This window comes from Jaculus jaculus, chromosome 9 (genome assembly GCF_020740685.1).
Source record: "Jaculus jaculus isolate mJacJac1 chromosome 9, mJacJac1.mat.Y.cur, whole genome shotgun sequence".
In the NCBI taxonomy this organism is placed as follows: Eukaryota; Metazoa; Chordata; class Mammalia; order Rodentia; family Dipodidae; genus Jaculus; species Jaculus jaculus.
The window spans coordinates 26,385,892-26,407,039 of NC_059110.1; the positions used below are offsets into that span (position 1 = coordinate 26,385,892).

Here is a 21,148-nt window from a genome sequence, read left to right on the forward strand (position 1 = left end):
TTTTAAAGCCCCAGAAAGACTTGTCATCCTTTAACATGGCCAATTTTAAAGCATTTTCCTTGCTAAGAAAATAAGCTTGATTTTGATCATCTTTGTCAATGTCCTCTTTAGTCAACACAAATAGATAAAATGTGGCCAAAACCAAACATCTAAATCGTATTTTATAGATACAATTCCTTTGTACCATGGAGGTAAAAGCATAGAAACCCCAAAATGTTCTATCTGCTTTTCTCTTGATGAGCCAACACAGCGTCTAGAGGACAAAAGCCACAGCATGGTCACTAGTAACACACTGAGTCCTAATGACTAAAGATGAAAACACTTCTTACCTCTTCCTAGACTGTCCAACAGGTAAAGCACATGACTGCATGATTAATTCCTAATCTGCCAGAGCTTCCTGTCAGAGAATTCAAACATTTACTGAATGATGGTCATTATCTTCAAAAAATTCCACTGACAATTTCCAGGTAACCCTATATAAACGACATCCCCACATTCCAGCAGATCAGAGCTCTCATAAGGCAGTGTGCCGCCTGAAATGAGTCCGGGCTTTCTGTGAGGGATGGGAATGGGTAATGTGTTTCAGGTGCACCGAGCACTCCCAGACAATGGGGCCTCGTTTCCACCTCTCCATATACTTATTCATGTGACAGCACTGGGGACATTTGGGTGTGGGACCTCTATAAAAGATAAAATAGATCTCTCAAGTATACTGCCTTAGAACTGGTCACTGAGCCACATTTCTTCATCCACTAGATAAACTGCTTTTAATGATGACATCTGGCCTAATCAACTGAGCTTGTGAATACTACTGAGAACACAGTTTGGTGTTTTATGATGCCTTACCTGTGATAGTGACTATTGAGCATACACCTACTTCTGTTTTCCTCTCTTCATGTGCTAGAAATATGAAAGCTCAACTTATAATCCACCTCTCATAATAGCTCAGTATGAACATTATTTTACCTAACAGGATCATTCCTATTACTAATACTGTCATTCATTATTTATCTTATAATACTGTATGTTTTTGAAAGCCATTTTAAAAATTGTAAAAAATATATATATAAAACAAAAATCTATTTATTACCTCCCTTTTATAACTTAAAATCATGTTTTTAAAAATATGAATTAAGTGTATATTTGATGTGTTAATTACTAGCTCTTGTTTTTCAAAGCCAGCAGAAAAGTGTGTTTGCTCAGCCTCGATGCAAATTCAGTGAGCTTCCTCTCCTCAGTGACACACCTTCAAGCCCTGCCCATCTGACAGACTTACTTTACCTTTTTATCAGACATTACAGCAAGACACTATGATGGGAAACAGAAAAATACTGATATAATACCTGTGCACCAATGGGATGATAACACCAGCATTCCCAGTGTCCCCTTTTCTACTTCTAGAATGAATCAAGCAATACTTACACTCTATGGCAACCCTAATTTTATCTGTCATTAAACTGATTGTGATTACTGTTAACCACCTATAGATATTATGGCTATAAAGCCAAATTTCTCTTAAATCTGTCTATGCTGCTGAGTACACTCAATACCCATTTGCCAAGCCTGACAGAAGGAGGAGAAGGAGAAGGGGGAAGGGGGAAATCCTCTAATTAAAACAAGAAGTCATGGCTAGAGAAATGGTTCAGTGTTAATGTCCATGCCTACTAAGCCCAATGGCCTGAGTTCCTGAGAATGACTCCACAATACCCACATAAAGCCAGATGCACAAAGTGGTGCATGCACCTGGAGTTCATTTGCAGTGGCTAGAGGTCCTGGCACACCCATTCTCTTTGTCTCTCTTCCATCTCTCTCTACTTGCAAACAAATAAATAAAAATATTTTAAGCTGGGTGTAGTAGCACACACCTTTAATCCTAGCACTCAAAAAGCAGTGGTAGGAGGATCACCATGAGTTCAAGGCCACCCTGTGACTACCTAGTGAATTCCAGGTCAAACTGGCTAGACTGAAACCTTATCTCAAAAAATCAATAAATAAATTAATTAAAATTAAAATAAATAATAAAACAAACAAATAAAAGGGTAAGGCAGGGGGATACACACTTGTAATCCAGTATTTGTGATACTAAGGCAGGAGGATCATGGGTTTGAAGCCAGACTAGGCTACATAGTGAGAGTCTATCTTTTTTTTTTAATTTAATTTAATTTATTAATAATTTGAGAGCAACAGACACAGAGAGAAAGACAGATAAAGGGAGAGAGAGAATGGGCGTGCCAGGGCTTCCAGCCTCTGCAAACGAACTCCAGACACGTGTGCCCCCTTGTGCATCTGGCTAACGTGGGACCTGGGGAACCGAGCCTCGAACCAGGGTCCTTAGGCTTCACAGGCAAGCGCTTAACCGCTAAGCCATCTCTCCAGCCCGAAAGTCTATCTTAAAATGCCTCCACCACCACCCTCAGAAAGCTTTTTCAAAGTGAAACTTTAAGGGATTTAAAATGTTTTCATAAATATTTTTGAGTCCTTTTTCTCTACTTAAAAAATAAAATATTAAATTTTACATACAAAGAAAAGATAGTGCTTACAAAAAATATTTTGTCAACTTGATTTGATTCATACAGGTGCTACAATAAAACCACTGAGCCTCTGATTTGGTTTAATCTCACTTATAGTACTGTAATGTGAAAGACTTGACAAGTAGGTAGCAAACTGAGTATATGGACATTAGGTTCAGTTAACCATGATTTTATCCTTAGATTAGGTTTAAAAACAAAAATTTCTCAAGCAAACCACTCTATACAAATAAACACGGAGGTGCCACATACCAAAATACATATATATTTTAACAAAACTACCCAGCTTCAAATTCAAATGAAATATTAAAAGTGAGGCTTCTATTTTACCCACTTCTTATTTCCTTTCTGGCCCCAACACTACATACCACTACTGTCCATAAAGTAGCAAAGTCCGATTTTCTTTATCTAGTACAAACCATATCAAGTCATGGGCCCCAAATAGTTTGCTTTAGGCTAAATATGAAAATGGAGAAAATGATTCCATTGTTTTTGCTGAATATTTCTTTAAAACACCCAAGTTTCACAGAATAGAAGTAGAGTGACCCTTAATTCAGCATCCACAACCACATCTCTAAGCATACAAATGCTCCTTTACTCATACACTCAAGGTCACGCTGCTAGTCAGTGGCCCTTTCTCTTCCCTTCCCTCTCATCTAGCACAGTTCCTGCGGTGTGGCTGGGTGGCACAGCAGCTGCCTAACATGCTCCCAGCCCAAATTCAATCTCCAGCACCACTAAAGAGGAAGAACAGAGAGTTGGTGACCAAAATTTTGTGCAATTACATTGTGGTACATAAAGTTCTATACATGAGACTAGGGTCTTATTTAAAATGTCTATAACTTATTAATACCTGAACTTACTTAAAAATTTACTAGCTAGGGCTGGAAGGATGGCTTAGCAGTTAAGGCACTTGCCTGCAAAGCCAAAGGACCCAGGTTCAATTCCCCAGGACCCACGTAAACCACATACACAAGTTGGTGGCATATGCATCTGGAGTTCATTTGCAGGCCCCAGCACACCAGTTCTCTCTCTCCCTCCCACACCCCCTCACTTTCAAATAAATAAATAAAAATAAACAAAAAAATTTTTAAGTTATAAGCTAAATCATGTCAAAAAACTGCTTAAACCCAATTACAGCATACATGTTTCCTGGGCCTAACTTTTTCATTCCATAAAAACAAAAACCAGACAAGGAAGTAAATCTACTCTAGCTAGTAGAACTGCTAAGTTCAAAGACAAGGGGAAAGTCACAAAGGCTCATTTGTCATTCAATGAAGAATAGCATAGGTTTCCTTGGAAAGAATGTCAAAAAAAGTCATTCTTTTAGTATGGGCAACAAAAAATTAGAGAGCAGAAGCAGCATGGCCAGTGAGAAGCAGAGATCAGCCTGCTTCACACAAACCTGCTCCAGTCAATGCACTGGGCCAACACACCAACTCCCAAGGTGATTTTAGGACTACTGTATTTGAACCAATAAAATCCCACACAACCTAACTAATTTCATTCTCCAACCCTATAACCATTTCCTAAAATAAACTAAGTCCTTTTTTGCCCTGAAAATCTCTAAAATAACATGTTCTGCTTCCCAGTGTTCCCTTCAAAATAACCTAGTAAGATGTTTTTAGTAGTCACCCTAGCATTCCTTCTGCTGGAATTCAAGACAAGCCTGTGGCCTGGGGGCCAAAATGAACAGACTATTTCTAAAATGCTACATCAGCACCCAACCAGCAAATCTGCTACAAGGGCAGACTTGTAGAAGGAGAGGGAGGGCATGTCTATGTGTTACACAATCTTCAGTAAAATGTTAATGACCCAAGAATCAGTCATAGACCATGTCTTGGCCTAGTTCACCACATACGTGTAACTCCACACAGCTATGATACACAATGCAGCTATGGCCAAGTCTTGGCCTAGCAGTTTTCCACATACATAGAGAGGACACACAACCGGCTACAATACAACCTACCTTCAGCATAGTTGATAAAATGTGCTAAAGATAACTAAGGAAATGCCAAATTACCGACTCTGGCTGACTACTTACAATATGTTGTAATTGTAATTAAGTATTTGTTCCTTCTCCAGCTTTTGTGCAACAGTTACACTATGGCTATTCTCAAAGACTCAAAACTGTTTCAAAACTAAGGGAAAATTTTTTTTTAAATATTTGTAAAACAATTAACATAAGCATCTAAAATTTTTTCATAAAGAATTTGTCATATTAAATATGATAAAAGTGTATTATATCTGAATTAATGCTAAATAGAATTTCCAAATTCATTCATCAAGAGAAAAACCTCAGCAAACTAATACCTTAGAAATTCTTCAAAGGGTCACAGAGATGTCAGTAAAGTGCCTGATATTCAAGAATGAAGGGGCTGGAGAGATGACTTAACAGTTAAGGCACTTGCCTGCAAAGCCTAAGGACCCAGGTTTGATTCCCCAGGACCCATGTAAGCCAGAAGCACAAGGTGGTACATGCATCTGAAGTTCATTTGCAGTGGCTAGAGACCCTGGCACACCCATTTTCTCTCTCTCGCCCTGTCTGTCTCTCTTCCTCCTTCTCTCATGCTCTCTCAAATAAATAAATAAAAAATAATAGAAAAAAAAGAATGAAGTCTTGAGTTCGGACCCCAGCATCCACACTGAAAGTCAGGGGTGCCACAACCCCAGCACTGAAAAGAGAAGTTATTCAGGGCTTACTGGCTAGCTAGTCTAGCAGAATGAGTAAGCTTCAGGCTCAGAGATACTGTATGTCACAAAATGAGGACAGCCATTGAGGTACACACCCAGTGATGACTTCTAACCTCCACACTCACAAGCACACGCTCCGACATACATATATACACATATGCTCTCACAAAACAAACATGCATACACAGCACACATGCAAAATAATTCCTTCCACATCATCTTTTGATTACATTTCATAAAACACTAAGAATAAGTTACAAGAAAAAATGATTTCTCCCCATAAAAAAGCTTCACATCTAATTCTCTCTAAAGGATAAAGCTTAGAAATTAGTTTATCAACTCACTCCCAAAACCAAGTGATTCCACATATACATATTTTTAGATATGTATCAAGTATCTCATACTCATAAAAATTTGTTTGATATAATCTATATTTGGTGAATTCACATTTTTATAATCTAACCAAGCCCCACTCCATATGATCCTCAAGGCAGGTGGATCAAGACAGAATGACATGAGGCATAATCAGAAATCCAGGCACACACAGTAAATCATTCAGCACAAAAGGCCCAAAGCAAGGCTCTGTTGTTACAGTGACGTAAGGCGAGGCAGAGACAGGGTGATTCACAGTTCACAAGGAAACAATCCCAAAGTCAGCCACCCTCACACCCAGGAAAGAACGCTCCCCAAAGCCCAGCTGACAGTCCTTCCCCACTGCAGGGCCAGGAAGGCTCTGGCAGTGACAACTCTGAAGGCTCAGAAAGGATCCAGCTTTGCCTGACAGCAGCAGGCACAGAACGCTGACAGTTCTCTAAGGAACTCCACAGAGCAAGTGCTCCTAGATCCAGGGTGACACAGAAACGGCGCCCCACTGAGAGCAGTGGATAGATTTTGGAAGATCAGACATTTACTGCAAACTCTTTGGAGGAAGGCCAAGGTGTGTCCTGAGTTCTTCCAGCAATCAGAGTATGCATTCATCCCTAGTTGGGAAGCGGCCACAGTCCATCACAAACTGAGAAGCCAGACCCCACATAGTACTGAAAACCCCAGATTATGGCCCAACTGTTTGCTTTTTCAAACAGCTCAGTAGTCTGCAGAGACGTCATCACTAATGGTATCATGTTATAATGACTTTCTTTTGGTAAAATTTGGCCTTACAAAATGTTAAGGCAATGCCAACAGCTCTGACCTAAACCTCCCAAAGCCCATACTACAGAACATGCCATGAGTCAGGGAGTGGTTCCAGGTCACAGACACAACATCAATCCAGGAGTGCCTGAATCAGCATGATGTACAGTATGTGGATAAGTTTGGGTTCAAATAAGCACTATGTCCTCATTTTATTAACATACGTATGTGATTTCACTGCTAGTGCCAGAATAAGAAAAATGAGACCTTTCATCTGACTCAGCATTTAAATTTGTTATCACAAGCAAGAGCACAGCATTGAACCTTGAGGCCTCAGTTTGCAGTTCCATTCTTTTTTTTTTGGGGGGGGGGCACATATGCATGGTCATGAATAAGTACAGGTGTACACATGCCACGGCAGGTATGGACAAGTTCAGGTGTCAGTTCTTAACTCCCACCTTGTTTGAGACAGGGTCTCTCTGAACCAAGCTGTGAGCTTCCCAGGCGATCCCTGCCTCTGCCTACCATCTCTCAGTAGCACACACTCCAGCATTCACTTCTACGCGAGTTCCAGGGATCCAAACTCAAGTCTCTGCTTGAGCAGCAATCACCTTATGCACTGAGCCATATCCCCAGTCCTTCAGTTTGGTTCTTGAGAAGAGGCAATGATGACTATAATGGATAGGCCTTTCTCAACAAGCCGCCAAGTACTACCTTGCTGCTATAGGAAGTTCAGAGATCTTAGAAACACAAAAGGAAGTTAGGTGGTTAGACTACAGTGGCCAGGGGCACAGAGGATGGAAGCAAAGTCGGGAAGGAGAGCAAAAGCAGCCAATACTGACGAGCAACCTCCAAACTAAAAGCAGAAAGTACAGAGAAATCCGTGAGTACAGCAGGAGTGCTGGGCACACATACTGCTCAAATGAAGTTACAAAGTCAACAGCCTTATGCTATGTACAAGCCACTTCGCCTACAAGTACTTTCACACTGTCCTCACTCTCCCCACTGCCTTAAATAAGGCTGTCTCCACACAGACATCATGCAATCATACAAAACATCTGTATAGTCAGCACAGACCTCCTTAAACAAGAATGAAAGACAAATAAGTGAGAAAAAAATACATGCCAGAAAGTATCCTGAATATACAAAAGCTTCATTCAAAGCCACAAAAAAGCTTAATTAGGAAAATAAACAAAAATTACTAATGGGAAAAAAATATCTAAATGACCAAAATAATACTCACTCACCGATTGAGAATGCAAATAAAATGAAAACTGGCAATCAAAGTTCAAGCCAGGAAATGTAAAAAGCAGTGGGCTTTTTCTGTGGGCTGGGCTGCAGCTCAGTGGTCAAGTGTTTGCCTGACATATGTGAGGCCTGGGGTTTAATTCCTAGTAGTGAGGAAAAAGAGGTGGGGAGGGGAGGGGAAGGGAGGGGAGGGGAGGGGATGAGCCTGTGATGACTTTTAGGACTTTACTCTCAAGAAGATTGTCACTTCCTAGCACCACACTGGGCTCTAATTTATTAAGAAAATAGGAAGTACCACATCAAAAGTTTACAATCTTGGGCTGGAGAGATGGCTTAGAGGTTAAGCGCTTGTCTGTGAAGCTTAAGGACCCAGGTTTGAGGCTCAATTCTCCTTGACCCACATAAGCCAGAGGCACAAGGTGGCGTATGCATCTGGAGTTGGTTTGCAGTGGCTGGAGGCCTTGATGTGTCCATTCTCTGTCTGTCTGTCTGTCTGTCTCTCTCTCTCTCTCTCTTTTTCTATCTCACTCTCAAGTAAATAAATAAACAAAAAAAAAATTTAACAAAAGTTCACAATCTCCAAACTGTCAAAACCAGGAAGTCTTCCTTGCTCAAAGAGAAGGTATCAGATTAACACATCCATACAATGTGTGAGCATAAGTACTTCCTTGGCTAAGTATTTTGAGTTTCACAAATTTAAGTATCAAAATGATATGCAGAAGAACATTGGAAAGCTATTTAAATGTCCCTACTGTCTTCTTGATGCTTTTATACTGGGTTTAAATCCTCTACTTAAGGAGTCCACAAGCAGGTTATTATTTGTGACGGGGGTGAGTCAGGATGACCCCAACATAAACTAGAATCCAGCTGTGGCATTTTCCCACACCCAAGTCCATTTTCTCTGCAAGAAAGGAAGGCAGCCTTCTCTGACACTCACCCTCAAACGTAGAGTCCTCCCTGAATGGAGACGGTAGGCTGCTGTATTGGGCTGGGTGCTGCTCTGTCATAAGAAAAGCTGCTTCTGATTTCGGGGAGTTCCATGAGTCCTGACCCTAACACACGTGTCACTAGGAATCCTATTTAAGTTGCTGCTCAATATTGCAACACATCAATGTCCCCCTGAAACTACCTCCTCTAGTGGAATTAACCTTACAGGGCTCAGGTGACTTACTGCAGGTTCAGACTGGAGAGGAGGAGCTGCAGAACAGGTGGAGAAATCTTCCCCATGACTCAGACGTGCACGGTGTGGTCTGGCACTGAAGGGCACTTCTAGTTCTCCAGGCCAGCCTCTCTCCATGACTCCTGACACCACTGCTATGGGCTTCTGTATCTGTTTATTAACAACTGTTGCCACCTAGCTTACACTCGGCCTCTCAGACTAGGTACTGCACCTGCTGCCGATCAAAAATAGCCAGAACCTGATTCTGCACATTCCCCTGCACAGACACTGAGCTGTGTTGGGCACAACAAGCAGTGGTGTGGAATTGGAAAGTTGTACTGCCAATACAGTTCTCCTAAATAAAATAGTGAAATCACTCAGGAGAGCTTAGAAATATGAAACAAAGGTTGTGGTTCAATTTCAACACAGTGCAGGTAGACTCTCCTGAGATACTTTTAAAACTTGAAGGGACATGATCTAAAGTATAATCAAACTTATGCTGACCCTAGGGAAAAATATGATTACAGTGTGGCAGGCACCTCCTTAACTTATGAAGAATTTGATATCCTTTCATTTTCACCAGACTCTAGCCTCTTGACTAGTTTTATATAGGCATATACCTTAAGGCAATTCTATTTCTTGTAACTTTTCAATGAAATGAAATAAATACAAATTCTGAATTATGATATGCAAGTCACCTTTTACTATCTGTCTATCTATAATTGCTCTTTGGGAAGAAGTGATATAATTTGAGTGGTAATACATTTTCAAAGAGTCCAGAATATGCCCTAATGTCAAAAAAAATTATTTTGAGTTCTTGAAATCTCTTATCTGCTTAAAAGCAGAGCTTTCCAAAAGAGCTCGATTACCTAAAATTCGCTTGCCGAGTTGAACCATGACAGATCGATTATGCCCAGAAGTGGGAAGTCTCCACACCAGAGACATCATCACAAAACTATAGTATCTTCTATTTATTCTCCTAAGAGCTCATTTATCATTGCACAAAAATCATTCATTTTGCCAAAGTGTCTTTCCTTCCCTTCCTCAGTAAATAGGCTTCAATTCTAACTACCCCTTTGATTCACATATTTCTACAATTAAACACTTTTTTTCTCTTGCTAACATGTCTTTTGTCAATTACAGGCCTTCCACTACTGAACCTAAGAGGATAGAGGAAATGTTTGCCTTTCCTGACAACTGAAATTGATGACCTTATCATTATTTGTGTGCATATGAGAACCATGTTTTCTTATTAAATGCAACAATTAACATTTAACACTTCCTCTTTAAGTCTTCTTTCTTCAGTTTTCTGTAAACTTTCTCTTAATCTTTCTCCTAGACTGCTTTTAAGTGTTATCCTCCTAAGTATAATTAATACAAATAATTTGCTTCCCCTTTCAACTTCTGATAAGTTACAACATATAATTATTTGAAACACTGCTCACTTTTTGCCAGTTAAAAAAAATTCTAGAGAATAATCAAGTAAAAATATCCTGTTAATTAAAGAAAGCAAGTTGCTATTTCACCAACCTCCAGGAAGTGGAAGCTTTCTGATATAAATTAACACAGTCATACACACACAGGGAATTACCTGGTACAAAACAATGCCACTGCCCTTCACCAGATTAAAACTGTGAAGATGATGGTAAAAATAAAATGGCATATTAGTCCACCTTGGCACAGGAATTATTCGGCACTTTCTACCAAGGTGAGAAAAACACACCATAGGGACAAGTTCCTCCTCTGGGACTTTCTTTCTGCTTAAGGTTCTCCGAAGGTAACCACAATTAGCCAGCCTCTCATGGCTCAGAGTGCAGGGACACTGTGCCCACAATTGAGATAGACTTTCCACACAGCAGCCTTGGGTACTTCCCCACTTCCAAGCCAGCTGGGCAGAAAAACAGCAGGTGTGATATGCCTCCTGCCTTCCTGGAAAAAAATCACAATCCAGGGTACACACCAGGTTTGGCCTCTAAACCCTGACTAGCTGGTAAAATACACAGAAACTTTATAAGCTTGCCAATGACTTGTGACTCTTCCCTTTTGCAATATCTCTAATTACAAACCTCCTAGGGAGGTGAGTGGTTTGCCACTGACCAGACACAGCTAGTTTGGCTGTCTGTCCCCACACCCTCTGAGCTGTGTGCCCTACTCCTGCACCTGGAGACAGACCTACCTGCTGGCAACCAAAGCTCAAGGTTTTTCTCACCTTCTGTTGAAACATCCTTCCTCACACTTCAGGAAGAACAGCCTCTCAAATGCCCCTTACTCCAGGACCAAATCTTTCCCCACTGAGCAGCCACGACACATTCTTCCAGTTTCACCACGAGCCAGCCCTTAAGGGGGTGGACCTGATACCCCCAAGTACAATTCCACGTTATCTTCCTGGTCTCAAGAGGGTAAGCACATGATAAATGTTTAGTGAATGGATGAGTACATAGATAAACAATAAATGAGCAAACAAATTAAATGACGAACTAATAAACTCTCTCTCACTGGTGCTAGAGAGGAGGATCAATGTTCCATGCAAATCTGCACATTAAGTCTTGGCTGATCGCTGAGAACACCAGGCTACTCGCCTCCTTTCGGCTACTCACGCAGCCGCCCCTGCTCATTGCACTCCTCCACTTTCACCTCCACCCCACCTGAGGTTCTGCTCCACCGCCTACTCGCGCCCGCTCTTCATCCCACAGCTGCCCTCCGGTAGTGCGCACCGTAACTTCCTTGCGTTCATTTCTACATAAGGAAGCTATAACCCTTTTCACACTTTGTTTTCACTTTCTTTTGAAATCATCTAACATCTTCCAGTAAAATTGGAGCAAAATTGTAAAAGCAGATAACCTATGGTCAAAGAACTGCTTGAATAAAAACCTGCAAAATACCAGTCATTTTCTACACTGATATTGACAAACCCTTCACCTCAATTTTTGTCTCACAGCATCGACTTTCAACAGCATGACAACTTCTCAAGTTTGTACTTGGATAAGGTTACACAAAGCACAAAATTTATACATCTACTGTTCATAGTACCACATGTTACAAGCCTTGTGCCAAGAGCTTTCACGTGAACAGTGTTCTTTCCCATACAGCCTAAAGGTTTGCGTTAGAAAATGTAGACTGAGACTAGGGAGATGACTCAGTGGTTAAAGGCACAGGTCTGCAAAGCCTGATGGCCTGGCTTTAATTCCCTTAACAGGCCCATGCACAGGAGCACGGCAGCAGCGATGGGAAGTAGAGATGGTGAAAAGTAAAGCTTTTGACCAGTGAGTCTCAAAGTCAGGGTGCTGCCGGGCAGTTATAGGCGGTTAAGAAACCCTGCCTCCAGTTAAGACGCTTGCCTGCAAAGCCAAAGGACCCAGGTTCGATACCCCAGGACCCACCCGAACCAGATGCACAAGCTAGCACATGCACCTGGAGTTCATCTGCAGTGGCTAGAGGCCCTGGCGTACCCACTCTCTCTCTCTTTGCCCCCACCCTCTTAAATAAATGAATAAATAATTTTAAAAAAGAAAGAAACCCTGCCTCAAAGAAGGTGGAGAACAGACACCTTGAGGTTGTCCTCTGATCTCCACAGTCACATTGTGGCACATGCACTCACACAAGCACACAAATAAGTAAATGAATAATTTTTAAAAAATAGAACAGAGGCTGAAAAAGAAAAGATTAATTAAAAACTGGAGGCTGAGGAAGGATTTTCTCCAAAAGTCACTTTGCTAGTTCGTGTTGCTAGCTTTACACCCAGGCTGGTTCAGACACCATGCTTTTTAAACCTTGGAAACGCTGGGCCTTCCTCTGTACAAGTAGAATGATGGTGCAAGATAGAACTCCTCAGGCATCTTCACTATTACCAGCTACTTAAGATGTCACTGGCCATTGTTAGATCATTTGTTGAATCCCTTGGCGCTACAAACCACTAACCACCACAGAAATTCCTAGTAGAAATCAATCTAGGCTCAGTTGCTCCCCAAAGCATGACAGTAACTGTTCCAAGTACTGGAAGCAAACAAAATCCTCCTGTTACTGAGACATTTGGGGTTACCAGCAATTCCCCAAAATACACACAGAACATAAGAACTGTGGAGTGGTGAGGCCATGGAGAAAAGCCACTATGCAGAGCAACGACAAACTGGTACAACCTAAGGTATAAACCTTCAGTGTTCAGCAAACACAATAGAAACATAAACAAGTCCCTTCTGACATAAACAAGTCCACAGCTAAAAATTTTTCCCAAGGAGGAACTATGGCTTAAAAGTTTGTATCCCCTCCAAAACTCATGGTGAACTTATTATTAATTCTCAGTGCAAAATAGAGGCATAAACTACAGGGATACTCTAATGGGTGGGGTTAATGGCCTTAGAAAAGGACCCCAGAGAACAAATTCACTCTTTCTAACTCTTCTGCCCTATGAGCATAGTGTGAGAAAATGTCACCCATAGACCAGGCCCTAACCAGACCCAAAATCTGTCCGTACACTGATCTTGGACTTCCCAGCCTTCAGAACTATGAGAAATAAATTTCTGTTATTTATACATTTCCTAGTCTGTGGTATTTTGTTCCAGCAATAAGAATGGACTCAGATGAGAAATAACTGGATATATTCTGAGATGTGTGGATAAAAACCACATAGCAGAATACATGTACAAACATATTATGGCATATTATACAATAACTATAAATATATATATGCATATATATAAACATACACACACATGTATACATATATATATATACATACAGACTTACTGTTCTGCTAAAATCACAACGTATAAAAATCAAATTATAAAATATGCAACCTTTGTCTGAGAGAAAGCAATAGACAGAGAGAAAATTGGCACACCAGGGCCTCAGCCACTGAAATCAAACTCCAGATGTTTTCCCCATCTAGTGGGCATGTGCAACCTTGCACTTGCCTCACCTTTGTGCATCTGGCTTATGTGGAATCTGGAGAGTCGCACATGGCCGTTAGGCTTCACAGGCAAGTGCCTTGACCACTAAGCCATCTCTCCAGCCAGTGACCTTTATTTTTGTTAAAACTGTGAATGCATTTTTTGTTGTTACTTTTTTTTATTTGAGAGCAACAGACAGAGAAAGTAAGAGAGAGAGAGAGAGAGAGAGAGAGAGAATGGGCGCACCAGGGCCTCCAGCCACTGCAAACCAACTCCAGATGCGTGTGCCCCCTTGTGCATCTGGATAACATGGGTCCTGGGGAATCGAGCCTCGAACCGGGGTCCTTAGGATTCACAGGCAAGCACTTAACCGCTAAGCCATCTCACCAGCCCTGTGAACGTAATTTTAAAAGCCTACATGGGACACTTCAAGTTCCTTGTTGTCTGAGAAAGGCTGTACTTTCCTTTCAAAAGCCTAGCTTTGCCCTTTGTATCTATCATTGTGTTTCCAGCCACTGTGGATAGCTTTGTTCCAAATATTACTTGTACCTTCTTTTTAATCTTTCCCCTTCCATTGGCTCCTTTCTCTCTGTAAGCAAATATGGTCAAGTCTTTCCATAATCTTCCATGATGAACCTTTCACACTGAGCCACCTTTGCTAGTGTGTGGGGGGCGGGGGGAAGGAATATCTCACTATCATATTTCTCATTTTACCCAAGGCCAGCTCCTTTACAACACACTAGATTGAGGCTGCTCCCACCAGCTTTGCAGGTAATGGATTAAAGGCAAACCCTGTCTTCAAGGAGAAAGAGAAATAGGTTGAAGAGGAAAGGAAACAGTTTAGAAAATCAGAGGCGCTTTTCTTTAATCTTCAGGCTCAACGATGGCTCCAAGGGTACAGAAGCCACCTGGGTAGTGAACATCAAGAAGGCCAACTGCTCAATCACCACAGCTGACTCAGACTTGGTAGCTCTGATGACTGGAACCAAGAGTCCTCAGCCAGCCTTCTAAGTGCAGCGATTACAGGGAAGCATCACCATACAGGACTTAGCTCCTACATACAACTTTCTGAGGAATGATGTCCATTGTTAGACTTGCAGGAAACCTTACACTGAACATTTAATTTCTAGAACATTAGCACAGGTTCTGTACCACATCAGGAAACAGAAATAATAGAATGCACATAAAATGTCCCTTTTAGAGCACAAAACAGTTCTTTGCTGCAGTGAAGGGCACAGAAAATATCTTTCTTTCTTCTTTCTTTCTTTTTTTTTTTTTTTTTTTTTTGAGGGAGAGTTTCACACTGGAACTCTCTATGTAGTCTCAGGATGGCCTTGAACTCACAGCAATCCTCCTATTCTGTCTCCTGAATGCTGGGATAAAGGCATGCGCCACCACGCCTGGCTGGGAAATATCTTTGATGTATGTGGCACTATTTTCTCCAATCCCCACTGCAAGGGTGAATTTTGAAAGATAATATCCAGCAAGGTAGTTCATGCTTGTAACTCCAGCACTCAGCAGGCACAGGCAGGCTGATCACAAGTTTGGGACTAGCCTGCGCTACACAGTGAGAGTCTATACTCAATAGCCACAACAGAAGGCCACACTCTTCATCCTTCCTTCAGATGGACAGATGTAACATACAAATGTAACATGAGATAAACATCAAAAAGTATAATCTAGTTAGAACATACTACAAACATAAAGTACGTTTAGTGACCTAGGAATGCAGCACAATACGAATCTGGCTCATAGGTAACAGGAGTACTCCAAAATTATATTAATAAAATCCACTTTTTTTTTTTGTTTTTCGAGGTAGGGTCTCACTCTAGCCCAGGCTGACCTGGAATTCACTATGCAGTCTCAGGGTGGCCTCGAACTCTGGCAATCCTCCTTACTCTGCCTCCTGAGTGCTGGGATTAAAGGCGTGCGCCACCACGCCCAGCATAAAATCCACTTGTAAGCAGATGTGTGAGATTCAGAACACATCTTTCTACCAAAGTAATGTCATATCGTAGTCACCCCCAGTCTGACTCACAAAGCTGGCTAGGGGTTTAAGAGCCTGGCCCCCACATTTCAAGGTCAGATACTCTGAAAAGACATCCCAGCTCCAGAACCCCCACTCGGGCACAGCTGCAACAATTGTCCTCCTGTCCAATCCTGCTTCCTTCCCTCTCCTACTTCCCAGCAAGCATCCTGCCAGTCATCTGTCTCACAGACTGCTTTCAAGGATCGAAGACAAACAGCTAATGTTTCATAAAGCCTGGCACTGTTCTCATACACTGCATCCTTAATATGTAATAGATACAAATACCTTGCTAAATATACACTGGGGGATACTATAATCTTTTTATATATGCAGAAACTAAGGCTCAGAGAATTTAAATAACTTGCCAAGGTTATTAGGAAAAAAAAATAAGAAGCCAATTTGAATCAGTGTCTGCCAAATCTAACACCAATCACTAATTCCTTCTGCTCCAAAAAGTTGTTCAATGCCTTTGAACAGCATTAGATAGGGTCAGAACCACATCAGCCTGCAAAACAGAACTTACTGAAGTACTTAGAATCCAGGACCACTAAAAACTACATATACCATGATCAAGGTTTCAAATATTTTTAGACCACAAAGGAAAGAACAGAGGCCTAATGGAGGCAGAGCTTGGAAATGAAACTACATAGTTACTATGCGGTGCCTGATTATGGGGTTCTAGAAATCACGATTGGCAAACCCTGTCCACCTACAATTGAAATGCTAAAGTATGTGCAGACAGATGTTTCCTGCATACAAAGAAGATGGCGGCTCCTTGTATTTCCTTGTTCTATACTCCAATCCCACTTCATAAGCTAGTGTTTAATAAATTAGGGGTGCAGCATTCTTACTCAGATGCTCTACTTCAATTGCTTCAAGCACAACCACACCATAGCTTCTCCACACAATCCCCAGCTACAATCTTCTTTTATAGAATAAGGAGTTATTTATACCTACAGTGAATAGCTAAGAGCTACCTTGCCCTGGTAGCCACACTGTCCAATAGCTATAAGACATAAAACCATTCTACAAATACGAACCAAGTACAAATAAAAATTATTAAATGTAGTTATTAAGTTTATATGTAAACATAAAACCTGACTTGATCAGTGAGAATAAATTTTAACAAATATAAAGTGAGTACAAGGCCAGCATATGAACTACATAGCACTGTCTTAAAATTTAAAAAAATAATAAAAGCTTAACAGAGTATAAATTTACTAAGTTCTTGGATGTTTTGATTGATAATACTCCTAATCACAAAATCTAGTGCTACAGTTTAAAACCTGAAACATACTTAAAAATGCTAAATGGACCACTTAATATTATTTTAATTTAAAAATTGAGCCTTTGTTTATTCTCATGAGTTTACTTATGTCTATTGCCCCTCTTGTGCAAATTCACCAATGCCACCTGTCTAAGAACATCTACATTATATTTTTAGAAGAATTTGCAATGTCCTTATTCACTGATTTTTACACACCAGCCTCAACACCCACGTTCAGTTATCACTGTCAAATTAGAATGAATTCTCCAAATTAGATGGAATCACTGACAAATAGCAAGCCATCACACTGCCAACAACTGAGCACCATCAAACTCAGCTCGCTGCTCTTGAAGTGCGCCGCCGCTACTGCGACCCTGATTATGGCAATGTTTGGGTCTTCTTTTTCTCCATGTGTTCAATAAAACAAGCACCTAATAGAAACGCATACCTTTACAAAAGTATAGACACTACTGCTAAGTCCATCTGAATTTACCATTTCAAAAATAATAATGGGAGCATCACAACTGGTTTAATGTTTTCATCCTAGGAGAGGTACCACCTGCCTAAGAAAACACTCTCACGCCAATTTAAAGTGTTTAGATATTTCAGAGCTAGAAAAAGAATAGCCAACTTGAAGGGTCCACCTTAGGCAAAAAGACAAGACAAACAAAGCAGGAGAGGAAATGAAAAAGGAAAGAAAACCATACGGTCAACCAGAAAGGGATACACTGTATGAGGGCCAAGATGCCCCTACTTGATGACCACCATAGCTCCCATTTACACAGAGTACTTAAAACATTCTAAGTGGCTAATGTTTTTGAATAAGTAAATAATGGCTGGTATCCATTGATCATGTATTTTCTGTGAGGAACTTTACTAATGTTAACATAAGCTTGTCAAATAACAATAACTGAGGACTTCCAAGAGAACTCTGATCCTCACAATAACTCCATGAGGAAATAGTGTTTTTATTTTTTCCCCTTCAATATTACACATGAGGAAAATGAGGCTCAGAAAAAGTGGCCATCCAAAGATGACAAAGCTCAAAGTGGCTGGGCTAGGAGGTACCTCACCCAGAGTCAAAGTGCCTTCCTCTATACCCCACCACTATCAAAATGAAAGTTAAAGTGGGCTGGGAAAATAAGAACATGCATAAGCTGGCCAAAAGTATTATGAAATATGCACAAACGGAATTAAGTTTGCTCCTGAAAATAAATCTTTCGATTTCAGAACTGCCCCCGACACAGCCAGTGAGAGGCGGCCTACAGTTCTATTTCTAATGGGCTACAGGGAATCTCCGGTGTCGGGGAGCACTGTGGGGTTCTTTGTAAGTACTGTAACATGTTTAAAAAGAGACATTACCTACATACCGATGGCTTCAGATGCTGAAAGCTGTGTGTTCAAAACCAGGTATATCTATTCTCATCCGCTTTCGTTAAAACAGATCTATATATTCTCTTCCCTGGAGGGGGAAAACTGCCGGGACCAGAGGAATTCGAGAAAATTTGTCTAAATAAGTGCCTAGCACCCTGTCACTTTACACAAACCATGTCTCTGGTGGCGAGGGCAGAAAATCATGTCACGTTCTCACTGTCCCGTGCGGTGTCCCTTTTCCCAAAGCCTGACTAGGCTTCTTCCTAAAAAAATGTGCAACAGAATTATACAGAGGACGATTGCTGCTGCTGCTGCTGCTGCTGAACTCTGGACAGGCAACGGAAGTCAAGTTCAGCTTCTCTTCCTCCCTTTCTCCCTCCCTCCCTCCCTCCCTGAGCCTCCAGAATGACAGCGCACCCGTGACACCCTTGCACACACGCCTGCCTTGGTGCAAGAGTCTAGGGCCTCTGCACCTGTGGCATCAAGACAGCGAGCCGGGGGCCGTTTGCAGGGCATCGTGGTGGCATCTCTGGGGCGGAGGATGGGGTGGGCAAAGAGGCAGTGGGTTGGAGGGAGCCCAGGATAAGAATGGACCTTGGTGCCCAAGTTTTCAACGGGCTCATTCTTCTGCACTCACTCGGAGCAGCTCGCTCTTTCTCTCTTTTCTTTCTTTCTTCTTGTTTCTGTCCTTCCTTCTCCCTTCCTCCCCCGGCTCGCAGCCCCCAGCGCCCCAGGACGTGGGGGACACCCCTGGGCGGGCTGGGGTGCGAGCACTTCCTGACTCGCATCGTGCACGCGCGGGCCCGCGCCGTCCCGGGGCTCCCGGGGAGGAGGAAGTTGGCGCCCGGCCCGGCCCGGCCCGGCCCGCCGCGGCCGTCTTACCGTTCTTGGCGTCGCCCGCGGCGTGGACGGCGTTGGCGGCGCCCGTGCCCGAACCTCCGGAGCCCACCGCTGGCCCGGAGCCCGCCGAGCCGGGAGCCGCCGCCGCTCCTCCTCCTCCTCCTCCGGCGCCGGCCGCCGCCAGGGCCGCCGCCGCTCCTCCGCCTGCTCCTCCGGCGCCCGCCGCCAGGGCCGCTCCTCCGCCCGCCGCCGCCGCCGCCAGGGCCCCGGCTCCATTTTCCTGCTCGTCGCCGCTGCTGTTGGCGCGCTTGTTCTTACGGCCGCCTTTGCTGCTCTTGGGGTTGGGCATGTCGCTCGGTGGCGGGCGCCGCGCGGGCCCGGAGGCGGCCACCCCGCGGTACACGCTCGGCTCCGGACGGCCGCTCCTCCTCGTCCTCGTCCTCAGGAGCCCGTCGAGCCGCGCGACCCGCGCCGCGCCATCCCCGCCGCCGCCGCCACCGTCTTCCCCGGCAGCCTGGAGCCGGCGCGCGGCCACCCGAGGCTCCGGGGCCCGGGGCGCCAGGGACAAGGCGGGTCTCGGGCTTGTTTTGATTCGGCTGCGCCGACAAGCTCGGGCCCCGCCCCCCGCGCGTGACGGCATGGGCCTGGGGGCGGGGACAGTCGGGCTGGCCACGCCCACGCGCTGACTTCACGGCCCGCCCCGGGTCCCCCGCGTGATGTCACGCTCTGCCCCCTTCCCCCTCCCCCCCCGCCGCGCCCGCCCTCCGGTGACGTCACCACGGCGCTCCCGCCAGCCTCGCCCTCGCGCTCCCAGTCTGCGCAGGCGCGAGCATTTCCCACAGAGATTCCCCGATGGGGAAGGAAACGTGGGTCTCCAGGGCCTGGAAAAACAGGCAGGTGACCAGAGCAGGAACGCAAAACAAAGGGATTTGGGATAATGATCCAAACTGAGGTCGATTCCCCTCAGTTTGTGGTTAATTTTAAAAAGACCCACCCTGCGGGGCCCACTACATGTGACCTGTTGCTCAGAGAAGAGCCACCACACGGGGACCTACTACACGTGACCTGTTGCTCAGATGAGACCTACCCTGCGGGGACTACTACATGTGACCTGTTGCTCAGACAAGACCCACCCTGCGGGGACTACTACATGTGACCTGTTGCTCAGACAAGACCCACCATGCGGGACCTACTACATGTGACCTGTTGCTCAGAGGAGACCCACCCTGCGGGGACTACTACATGTGACCTGTTGTTCAGACAAGAGCCACCACACGGGGACCTACTACATGTGACCTGTTGTTCAGACAAGAGCCACCACACGGGGACCTACTACATGTGACCTGTTGCTCAGACAAGAGCCACCATGCGGGCCCTACTACATGTGACCTGTTGTTCAGTCAAGAGCCACCACACGGGGACCTACTACATGTGACCTGTTGCTCAGACAAGAGCCACCATGCGGGCCCTACTACATGTGACCTGTTGTTCAGTCAAGAGCCACCACACGGGGACCTACTACACATGACCTGTTGCTCAGACAAGACCCACCATGCGGGACCTACTACATGTGACCTGTTGCTCAGAGGAGAGCCACCACGCGGGCCCTACTACATGTGACCTGTTGTTCAGACAAGAGCCACCACGTGGGGACTTACTACACGTGACCTGTTTATTTCAACAAGACCCACCATGTAGGCATCTGACTTCATGTTGCCAAAAGGCTCAGTCTGAGGAACCCAGGTCTGTGGGTAAGACAGCCATGTCTTGAAAGAGAATGAGCACATGAGGAGATTAGAAGGTGACACCTGTGTCCATTTGAGGGCCGAGGACCCCTGCAAGAGTGTCAAGCACTCTCCTTTTCCACAACTCTATTCTTCCTTTGACCTTGGCCAGATTCCTCCCATCCCTCTGGTATCACCCTGTATACCTACATGTCTTCCTTCCACTGAGTCACCTTCCCAGAAAAGCTCTCAGTGTATTTCTCTTAGCTAG

General features: G+C 43.7%; 1 protein-coding gene across 1 annotated transcript in view; it reads right to left on the reverse strand.

Moving 5' to 3' along the window:
* Positions 1–19,529, reverse strand: part of Heca (hdc homolog, cell cycle regulator) — a 46,797-nt gene extending 27,268 nt beyond the window's left edge. The window contains exon 1 of the mRNA XM_045158562.1: positions 19,196–19,529. Coding sequence (XP_045014497.1) covers positions 19,196–19,502 — 307 coding nt within the window. The 5' untranslated portion in view covers positions 19,503–19,529. The remainder of the gene's footprint in view (positions 1–19,195) is intronic.
* Between the last annotated feature and the right edge of the window lie 1,619 nt (positions 19,530–21,148).